General features: G+C 37.5%; 1 protein-coding gene across 1 annotated transcript in view; it reads right to left on the minus strand.

Annotated features, from left to right (window-relative positions):
* The window catches only part of LOC130696233 (voltage-dependent L-type calcium channel subunit beta-1-like), a 48,167-nt gene extending 36,842 nt beyond the window's left edge, over window positions 1–11,325 (minus strand). The window contains exon 1 of the mRNA XM_059496502.1: window positions 11,043–11,325. Within this exon, the coding sequence (XP_059352485.1) occupies window positions 11,043–11,288 (246 nt within the window). The 5' untranslated portion in view covers window positions 11,289–11,325. The remainder of the gene's footprint in view (window positions 1–11,042) is intronic.
* Between the last annotated feature and the right edge of the window lie 355 nt (window positions 11,326–11,680).

The raw sequence follows: 11,680 nt of genomic DNA on the forward strand, positions 1-11,680 counted from the left end.
ATTATCAAAGAGGGGGTTTTGTGCCGAGCTTGAAGACCAGGTCTTGTGTGACTATTTGACTCTTCTTATCTCACTCGAAAAATCATTGAAAAAAGAAACAAGTTTTTTTTGTTTTCCTTATACCTCAGAGGTCGTCCGCACATACTCTTATTTCTTTTCTTTTTTTTTAAACATGGAATAGCATTTCCTCTCTACGTTGTGTATATAGCAAAGACTTAAAACAATTTCTATTTTTTTTTTTTTTTATCCTGCCCCAACTTGTTTTCTGCCTCCGCCAGAGAAAAATGGGTCTAAAACCATTGGTCTCCCCCCCCCCCTCTTCGCTTGCTTCACCTGTGAAAGGTTGTTACGCTCTTTTCTACAATCAGGGCCATCAGTTTCAAACTGTCCGTTCCTCTGTCCATCCATCCGTTGTCTTTTCTTTTTCTTTTCTTTTTTCCGCACTTACAACCCGACTTTGTTTCTTCTTCCCTACAACTCCAAAGTTGAAGCCGGAGGAGGGGGAACAGAAAATGGACACTCGCCGTTTGTGTGTGTGTGTGTGTGTGTATGGAAGGGATGTCTTATTTTTTATTTTATTTTTTTGCGCTGCTATATAATGGCTGGGTGCAGACTAGAGTGGCGTCGTATATCGCACAATGGCATCGGTTTTCGAATTTCGCGCTACACGGAACCCCGGCCCCAATGCCCCCATGTTTTCCTTTTTTCGTGTGTGTGTGTGTGTCCTCGGCTCTACCGTCTGTGGCCATTTCCTGTGCGAAAAAAAAACTTGATTTTAACCATTCGTCAAATGGTAATCAATCAGCGAAAGCTTTTCTCTACATTGTACACAAGTGAACTGAACGTTTTTTGCCCGCGCAACGGCCCTATTAGTTTGAAACTCATCAGTCCGCCTTGTGCGTATGTATGTGCGCATAACCTTCTCTTCTTTTTTCTTTTTCCTTTTTTTTTTTTTTTTTGTCTCTCTGTGATTCCCTCCGACAGATAAAAGATTATTGTCTCCTTTTTTTTTCTTCCCCTTCTTTTGGGGACGAAACAAAAAATGAATAAAAACACGCAAAAGTTGGAAGCATCTAACCAGAAAGACATGCTGGCCCTCTCGCTCTCTCTCCTCAATAGATAGTGTGTACACCCTGGCCACGTATACACAAACACGCAAAGCTCTTTTTTTTTTTTTTTTTGTAAGAAACACAACAAAATCCGAGGGATGAAAGTTAAGGAATTAATGATTGCCATAAAAGGTAGAAAGAGAAAAATAGATTTTTGTTTTTGTTTTTGTCCCCCCCCCCCCTCTCTCTCTCTCTGTGTTGTACACGGGACCCATGTTCGATGAACCGCACCGGACCCCTCAAAGTTTCTTAAAGCTTATTTTCTTTGTGTATGTGTGTGTGTTATCGGGCCGTAGATATTTATATGCGTTAAAAAAAAAAAAAAAAAAAAAAAAAAGAGACTCGGGGAATTTGTTAGACCATCTTTTTCCTTCCTCCTATTCCGACGACTTTTCCCTTCATCAGATATCAACGTTAAAAAAAAAAAAAAAAAAAGGGCAGCAGCAACGCATCTATATATATGTATTTTATATCTACATCTTATATAATACCCTCTCTGTGAGTCTATGTAGATAGCGATAGATATTTTTTTTTTTAACGGTTAGGAAAAAAAAAAAAAAAAGGTTGTATGCGTTGAGCTATTTTAATGACTTGGTGCGCGCTTTGTCGCTTCGAGTGTCTCCAGCTCCGAGTTTTTCTTTTCTTTTCTTTTTTTTTTTTTTTGGAACATAAAAAAATTATATTCTACTGCTGATCCGTTTTTGCTTGGGAGGAAGAAAAATGGCCGTATGATTTAAAGAATAATCACACCGTTTTATTTATTGATTTATTGATTAGGGTAGAGAAATTATATTCATCTTATTCAACGGCATACGGTACTATTAACGATTAAACACTTGATTATGGATTGTTTAAACTCATTTTTTTTTTTTGAAACAATTAATGCGTACGCACGTCTTCGTACATTTTTTTTAGAAAATAAAAGCGTCTATCGCTTTTTTTAAATGACGCGTAATAACTTGACCTCCTCTCCCCTCCTCCTTGTGTTATTACATTACAAACAGGTGTATAGACATACAGCGACAATATGTCTTCATTTTTATCCTCCTCCCCTTTTCAACAGTGTTTTTTTTTTTTTTTCTTTTTGTATCTCTTTCGAAAATGGACGGCCGTGTCATCGTCTCGACGGGAGCTGATGGTAGACCCCTACAGCGATGATCGGATTAAAATAAAAAAATAAAAAAAAAAAAAGCTTTGCGTTTATTCTTGTTTCGGTTCGATAAAAAGAAGAATCTCTTCAAGATTTGATTGATTGACGTAGTCAATATCCAGTTTGTAATGGATTCGCAGCACATATCGCACGGATTGTTCTTTAGCGTGCACGTATAGTACCTACACTATTTAACGTTTATAAAAAAAAAAAGAAGGCCGGATTGTTTTGCTCGGTCACGCTCGCAACTGGCGTGATGATGACAGAGAATATTACCATCCCCATTAAATCTTTTGTTTCTTTCTTTAAAAAAAATATATATATATACTGTATATATACCGAATTTTTTTGTTTTGTTTTATGAATCTTTTTTGTTTGGGTACGACACGACGACGACGTGATTTATTTGAAAATGATAATGATCGCCATCAATAATAATATGATTATTGTAGCGGGAGAAGAAGAAGTTTCTTCGGAGAACACGGGGGGGACCTTGACGGAGGATACAACAACATGACTATATAAAGTATACACACACACACACACACACACACACCACGTTTATTTTCTAGACACAACGACACTGTGTGTGTTTTCTAAGTGGAGCGCTACATTTTTTTTTTCTTTTCTCTTTGCCAAAAAAAGGAAATAAAGCCAACATTTTGCATGTAATATTCACGTACGTCACGCAAGCACGCTCTAAAACTAAAACATGACCTGATTTCCTTTTTTTTTTTTTCTTCTAAAATGAAAGAAACACGAAAATAAATACGCAGTATTTTGGATAAGCGCACATAGGCTCGTTTTTGTGAGTGTGTGTGTGTGTGTGTGACTCCCGCGTGTATGTGTGCGTCTATTTCTGGTGGCGTGAGCCATCCGTGTTGCTCACTATTCACGCGTGTGTGACCGACTCTCAACAAATTTGACTTTTCTTATTTTTTTTTTCCGTGTGTGTGTGTGTGTGTGTGTGTGTGTCTGTAAACATTTTCTGTTTGGCTGGCAAATGAAACCCCCACCAATAGATTTTTTAGACGGACCCCAAACAGCAGACGGTGGGGATCAAAAAAAAAGGACCATCTCCTAATTCCGATGTTAATCAATCGTCTCGTCTAACAGCAGCCCAACATTTCACGCTCTCTCAGCAGCGTGTATATCGAGTCTGCATAGATATATACAAACACTCTACGGGTGAGAATGTAAAGTAGCAGGGAAAGGCTCGAATTTATTTCGATTTTTTTGTTTTGCGTTCTATTTTGCTGAGCACGCCAAATGTTCGTCTTCTTTTTTTTTTTTTTTTGTTTGTTTAAATAACTATTATTCAACCATCGGAGCGGTCTATATTTGTGTACCATTCTATGGGGGTCATGCAAATGCTGTAGAATCGCTTTATGTTTCATTTTCTCTTGGTTCTCTTCTTCTACACCATCGACGTCATGACTAATCAAGTCAAACACATATATAACGTCTGAGGTGAAACGCGAAACTGGTTCGGGTTTTCAATTTCATCAAATTAAAATTTGTTTTTTTCAAGTGTCCAGACATGAGACTGTGCACGTCATCCAAAAAGGGTTATTTAGTCCCGGTGTTCGTACCCACATTTCTCATGCAAATTTTTCATTGTTCTAATTCTCGTGCGTGATTCTGTTCGATTTTTTGTTGTTGTTGTTGGTTCCAATACAAACGTCGCCCTCCATGTTTTTGTTTCTTATTCGGCTCTATAATCAATCAGATCAATTATGATTAAAAGGTCGTTGTCATCGTCATTCCCCCGCCTTTGCACACACATCTCTCAATGATACGACGAGAATCAAGAAAATCAGGCAAAACAACACGAAGACCAATAATTCAAATGAGAAATTAGAGAACCAACAAGAGCTCAAACAAAAGGAAGAAGAGTCTATATGCATTTAATATAAGACCGAAGGTCAACTGTCTTTATACATATAGATATATATATATTCTTTTATTTATTTCCTGCGATGGGCAAGAGCGAGGAAGAAGGGGGGGGGGGGGGGGGTCATTTGACCATATAAAGCCAACGGGTTATGGTGTCTTGTATAGTGTAAGGGCAAGTTCAAAGCCATCGGGATTGTTTTTTTCGGGAGTATCACCGCGAACCAAAGATAGAAAAAAGAAACCTACAAACCATCAGCTAAAAACCTTAACCAGATGGTCATTTGTTACAAACAAACAACAAGGCAAAAAACCCAAAAGGTCCCACTCTATTGAAATGAAATCTTCCCCCCCCCCCCCCTTCGTCCGTCCTTCCTCCTTCGTGTCTCTATCCCGAAAAAAGAAACAAGTGGACTTGCTTGTTGCGCTCTTCTATCTTTCTCTTCCTCTCTCTAGAATTCCTCTTTGCCTTTTTGTTATTCCCTTCTTCTTTTTTTTTTCCAATCGTAATGTTATTTTCGATGTGTGTGTGACTTTCGGGGATCATTGCGCTGTTGGCTGCATATCTTATAATAGTATACCGTAGTGATGGCGTGGCTCTTTTTTTTTTTTTTTTCTTCGTTTCCTCTACTTCTTTTAGTCGCTTTTTTATCTTGGTCTTTCTGTCTTCGTCCTAAAGGTTCTCTCCCCCCCCCCCCTTTTCTTTATAGCTCCTCTGTATAAGAGACGACATCGGTTGAGACTTTGGTCATACAGGCATTTTGGGTACCATCGTTCCGTCTCTTTTTAAGGCAATGACAAATTCCTTTGGTATATAGACACACGCACGCAGTTAAGGAAAAAAAAAAACCGGCAAATCAGGTTAATCTCCATCTCTCTCTCTCTCTTTTATTCTTTCCCAAGCCTCCGCAACATAAAAAGCATCACCTTCTGGCAGTCGTTGTTGTTGTTGTTTTTTGCTTGAAAAATATTTTTGATTTAAAAATAGACACGTGATTCATTTAATAAGGAGATCTAGTCAAATGAAAACCAGTGGGATAACAACAAAATGGCCAAAGGAATAGGGAGATAACTATCGATACTTGGCAACAGCGTGAATGGAACCGGGCAGAGGTTATGCCCAGCCTATTTCAATCAGGAGGGTATATTCTCTTTGCTGTTAACGCTGCAAACACCAGAGCTCAAAGAAAAACTGGTTTTCTCACTACATTTCGAACAACATTTTTTTTTGGGGGGGGGGGGAGGAGGGAAGGTTAAAGACATACGATCACGCCATTTCTCCATTTGAAAGCGTCGTCATTTGTTTTCGACAAACAAATGCTAAGTGACCAAATGATTCCCCCCCACCCCTTCATCTAACAAAAAAAAAAAAAAAACTATTTCCGTGTGCTTTGGCCATAGCAAAAACGAAATTTTTGGGTGCATGCTAGAAGGCCATTGTCACCCGAGTCGTGATTGATGAAGCTCAAAGATATCGAACTGTTGGAGGCAAATGTTTGTTGTTTGACCGGGACGACTGCGAGCGCAACAGCAAAAACAAATTTTCGATTCTTTTGTCGACTTGTCAACACACCCACCGAATTACAACAACAACAACAAAAAAAATGAATATTAATGATCCATTGACCTTTTGACCTTAAAAATCATTTATCACCATTTACTTGTTCATTTCTTTTTTTTTTTTTTTTCAAGGATTACCATCTGCGTGAAATCGTATGATTTTTTTCGTGACAACGTGTCCCGATCTGTTCCCCTCCGCCAGAGGTGCCACTATTTATCAACAAATATCACTCGTATATAAACATTAGAGACAAGTACGAAAAGAATGTCCTTTGGAAACTTGTTGCGCAAGGTCGTCACGCATCGAACGTGGCAGGACATTCACGTTGTCTGCGCGTTTGTTTACATACACAGAGTGAACAAAACATCGTCGTTTTTTTAAAATTTTCGTGCAGGCTTGGTTTTCAATCAAAAAAATAAAAGGCAATAGAAAGCAAAAGACAATGACATCCGATTCATTGAGAAACTTTTTTTTAAGGGCGAACGCGGTACAGCGACGAGCGTGACCTCGTTATTTATTGGCCCTGACATGTTTGTGAGTGGTCCAGAGTTTGAAACTATTTGTATTTGACACAGAGGGGTGTGTCAAGCTGACTGGTAGACATTTTCCGATAAAAAGAGAAATCATTCATCTGCATAAAGTCTAAATACGAGACCCATGAGTGAAAGCCATTGAAGGAGATATGATTTCTCTTAGCAGAGATACATTTAATAAAGCATTTCGATGATGTTTTTTTTTTTCTTTAAATAGAAGACATTTTGTTTTTCTCGTCCTTTTTTTTCAGCTGGATTTATATGCGTGGCTTTTTTTTTTTTTTACACGACGTACTTGTTGTATTTAAAAGCAGAGAGAAAGGGAGGTCAAACAGGTCAAAACGTTGAGAGATCCGTTTGTGACTTTGAACTCGTTCATTTCTTTTTTATTTTCCTTTAACCCTTACGTTTTTGAGTTTCCACTCCCTGTTTGTGCCTCCCATCGAAAATAAACGTAAACAAATAAACATTTGTTGCGTCAATGACGAATGTTGTTCTCTTTAAAAAAAAATCGGGTACTCAAAGAAATGGGAATGTATTTTTTCTTTTGAATTGTATGACACGTACAACATGTTGCGCATCAATCCATATGTAAATAATTCTATATATGCCGAGCATGTGTATATACACACACACGCACACAATATATATGGCTATTATATTGGATGCTGTTCAATGGTGGCTCAGGCAGCCATTGGGCCACTTGTTGAATTTCTTTCTATTTTTTTTTTTTTTTAAATAAACACGCATTTTCGGAATTTTTTTTTTTTTTTTTTTGTTACCCCACCCTTTTTGATGGTCTGGTTATTCACCACCGAAATGCACCGTTTTTTTTTTTTGTTGTTGCTGTTTTTAAAAGTATTTAAACGAAAAATAAAATGTATATTCCCTTTCTGAATCGAATAGAAGAAGGAGTTCTACTAACTACCACCATATACACGCTACTACCGCTACATTTATATTGATGTATAAATCTAAATGTTATTGCGCGGGTATTTATATGTGTGTGCGCGTAGATTTGGGACAAGATTTTTTATAGCTCCTTTTTTTTTCTGAGTTTATGCAAAGATTTGTGGCGTAGGGTGAGAGAGAGAGAGGTCCTGATTCCCTCCCTTTTCCTTGTAGCGATTTTTATTTTTAAATATAGTATATATATATTTTTTTTGAAATAGGAAAGAAATGCTGCGCTCACAATTATACCTGAGGGCGGCTGCTGGCCACTTGAAGCGAGCACACAGAGCTCGACTAATGTTACTTGTACAGTCGGCTGGACTCTCTTGTGCTTACACCGTTTGCATACGCAATGAACACCGAAGAGACAAAAAAAAAAAAAAAAAAAAAAAAAAAAAGACAGACACAAATAATACAGAGTCTCTTTCTCTATCGCTGTGCGTACCTTCGTTTCAGTCCTTTTTTTTTTTTTATTTTGTTGTTCAAAGAAAATAAGAAAAATAGGCGACCGAAGAGATCAGGGTCGCAGCGACGTGATGCGGATGGACGAGACAGATAACACGAGACACACAATATAAATACACTAAGTTCTTCCTCTTTATACCCAATATGTAGAATTATATATGTTTCCTTTTTTTTTTTTTTTTTATTTAAAAAAAGGGGGGGGGGGTTTATAGTAGAAAAAGCATTAAACATTTCTGGTATAGAAGGGGATGAATATAAAAGGAATTATGTTTTTTTTTTAGAAAGAAGAAAAGAATAGGGGAATGAAGATTGGAATGCGCCGGACGCCTTCCAGCTTTTTTTTTTCTCATCTCTTTGATTATGTCCACCCCGTCTCACTTGTGTGATTCTTACATTATAACAAATAAAAAATACCTTTTTTTCCCCACATCTTCAGGTGAGACAGGAGGTGGGGGGAGCAAGTCATTCGATATCAATAAGGAATTTCCTTATTTTATTTTTTTGTTTGTTTTTCTTTTAGCGCATCCGCATTGAGCAAAAAAAAAAAAATAAAATAAAAACAAGAGGCCTGCGATAGGGGAGGGCAAAGGTAGATGTTATAAAAGAGAGAATCAGCAAAGCTTGAAAAAAAAAAAGGTATTTTTTTTTGTATTTTTATTTTTAGGAGAGGAGGTCACTCACCTGTCGGATGAAACTGCTGGAGCTGTCGGAATAGCTGCCGTCAGAGTGCTTGTGCTTCTTGCTGCTCTTGACCTTCTCCGTCTTGCGCTATTTTGTACCCGTCCAACGTTTTTATGCGTTGTTTTTTTTTTTTTTTTTTTTTTTGTTGTTGTTGTTGTTGTTTTATTCAGCATCCCAATGTCCATCGAGTCAAAAGAAAAGAAGAAACAAACGCATTAATATATCATGTTACACACAACTACAAGCTCCGGCTCATCGTCTCTCTTGAAATCGTCACACGGAAATCATTGCCTTCTTGACTATTTATTACGATTTTTTGTTTGTTTTTTTAGCCAAATGTGTCCTCCTTCTCCGGCTTCTCTTTACGTGGAATTCCAGACGTATCCGCTGCGATCGATCATCAAATGATCTCTGGCTCCTCTAAATGGACCGAAAATAACAAAACAAAAACCCTTCGCATTTTCACGGCTCTTTGCATATTTATTTTTATTTTTTTTTTTCATTTGTTATATACTACACAATCAAGAGTCTCTTTAAAAATCCATTGGCAACGTTGGTTTTTTTTTTTTTTCTGATTCTGCATTTTGCCCACTCTATGAAATCGATCGATTTCCTGCCATCTAATGTGCTGGACTTCGGGAAAAAAAGGCCTTGCATTCCCGTCATGCCCAGACGTCATAAATAGGCGCGTTCATAAAAGCTTTATTGATGGGGAAAAAAATGGCAATGCGAAAAGAGAGGGACGAACACAACTTTTAGGAGAGTGAAATGCGTGTGTGTGTGTGTGTGTGCGTGTGTGTGTGTAAGAGAAATCAAACCTCCCTTTTATCCCCCCCCCCCAATTCCATTCCATATGGAGCACGATAGAAAAAAAAACATAGTTATCGATGTCTATATATCGAATACGAGGCTATAACTTCGGGGTTCAACGGTGCTTTGCTCGTTTACGTTGAGGGGGTTATGACTTGCTTAGCGAAGAAACACAATCTTCTTCTTTTTTTTTTTTTTTTTCCCAATCGTCTGTGCCATCTTTTGATTTTTTCTTCATTCGTTATCCTCGGAGAAAAAGAAAAAAAAAATTGTGTCGGGATAAGATAATCAAACGGCTCTTCGATGTTTCTTTTGTTATTACTTTTTCCTCTCTAATTTTTTTTTTTTTTTTCTTTCCAAAAAATTGTGTGTTGAATAAAAATCAAGATGGCGGACGATGATCAGTTTTCTCTCTCTATTTTTTTTTTTTTTTTTTAAGACGATGACACAACGAAAATCCTTTGATGCCCCACAGGGAAAGAGAGAGAGTTAGGACAAGGTATTTATATATACATATACAGTATATATATATAAATACGGTACTGTGCATTAGTCGATTGCCCATATTCAGCTGGCTACTTCTTGTTCAAAACTATTCCTTCCAATCCGTCTTATTAAAAGAAGAAGAAGAAGAAGAAAAAAAATTAGCCTTTTACGAGCGACGACGTGGAATTGTTTTCTCTGGCCAAAAGAGAAATATCTAAAGCCTGTGTGTGTGTGTGTGTGTGCAAAGAGAGGGGGGGGGGACAAAATGGCTTTATGTAAATGAAGAGAAAACGCTTGCGCCACCAGCAATGGCTGTAGAGGAACAACTAGTGGAACGTTATCGGGCGCTATGTCTTTATATACAACGAAATAACATAAAGAGGAAATCTGTTGATTCAATCAAGGTCGCGCCTCGTGAAAAATATAAACCAGCAAAAAAAAAAAAAAAAAAAAAAAAAAAGAGAGAAAAACAAGAGAGGAAGGGACACAGAATGTGTATACCTATATAAGAAAACACGAACTGCTGGTTAGGGTTAAGGTAAGAGAAACAATCATAAAAATAGAAGAAAAAGGGGTAGGGGAATCGAAGGAGATAAAAATAACAGAAACTCCGAAAAAGGCCAAATGAAATAAAACGAAAATTTAGGGAAGAAATTAAAAATAAAGAAAAAGAAAAAAAAAAAACGAGAAAAACGAGAAAATTATTTCCAATTTTTTTTTTTTTTTTTTTTGGGCGCCAGTCGTCCTTGGTTTTTGCTTGTTTTATCGAAAAAAAAAAATGTTGCGTGAATAATAAGAGGACAAGAGCTTAATATCTAACGACCACCGAGTAGAGTGGCGCAACGAGGATACAACTCAAAAGTTGTTGCGTTGCTTTTAGTTTTTGCGCTTTGGTGTTTTTTTTTTCTCTTTCTAACGGAATGCAAAATGGCGTCATACAAGGAAGAAGGAAAGGTAACCTAAAAAAACAAAAGATAAAAACAAATGAACCAAACACACACTAAAAAAAAAAAAACAGGTATATACTTTTGGGTTGCGTTTGTTCTTTTTGACTTATTATTTTTGGTGGGGAGTTTTTTTTTTTTTTTTCCGAATACATGAACTGATTTTTCTAGTTGGAAAATGAGGGGGGGGGGGGAGACCACTCTCTTTTTTTTTTTTTGTTGTTTTGTTTAATGTCACTGTTTCTCTTTTGCCCTACCGTAAGTCCACCCTCTATCAGATAATGATCCATCCATCCATCGTCTTCTTTTTTCTTTTTTTCCCTCTCTTTGATATATTTAAAAAAAAATAATAAATTAAGATTCTCAAATTTTTATGTTTTATCTATTTCAAGGCATCGATGTTCTCCCCCCTACTTTTTGGGGGTCTCTATTCGATGATCATATTTGATCATTTCTTACCTGTCGATGAAGGGCGAAATGAGGCAAGGACAGGTGCGAAGTCATAGTTTGCTCCGAATCGGTTGGGTTGTCGGTACTCTGTTGCTTTTGCAAAGGCACCGTCTCCTGGCCGACATCTTCCTCGTCGTCATTGGCCTCCTGCCGGTGGTGCTGCGCATTCTTGTAATCGACTGTCGTCGAGGAGCATCCCAGCAGACGATCGTGATGACGCGAATGATCGGCGATCAACAACGAACGGCGGTTCATTCCGACACTCTTTTTTTTTTTTTTGGTTTTTTTAGTTTTCCACACTGTGTCCTTTTGGATTTCGGATTGGAAAGAGCTCGTTTTTTTTTTTTTTGCTTTCCAAATCCAAACAGCCAAATGGGTTTTGAGCAACAACAAAAAAATGGCCGCGTTTTCAGACCGGATAGTAGGGCAATAGTTTGTGTGTTTTTAACGAAGGTTTTTTGATAACTATTTTAATCGCAGACATTTGCAAATCAAATGACACTGGCAGAAAATGGATTTTTACCGTTACAGCTGGAGAAATCGACAGCCAATCGATTTTTCACACACACACACACACACACACACACAAACGACTTTGTTTAGCGTAATATAACTGTAAACTAATATGCTACACGTTGGATTTTCCA

The sequence above is a fragment of the Daphnia carinata genome, chromosome 1 (assembly GCF_022539665.2).
Source record: "Daphnia carinata strain CSIRO-1 chromosome 1, CSIRO_AGI_Dcar_HiC_V3, whole genome shotgun sequence".
NCBI lineage: Eukaryota > Metazoa > Arthropoda > Branchiopoda > Diplostraca > Daphniidae > Daphnia > Daphnia carinata.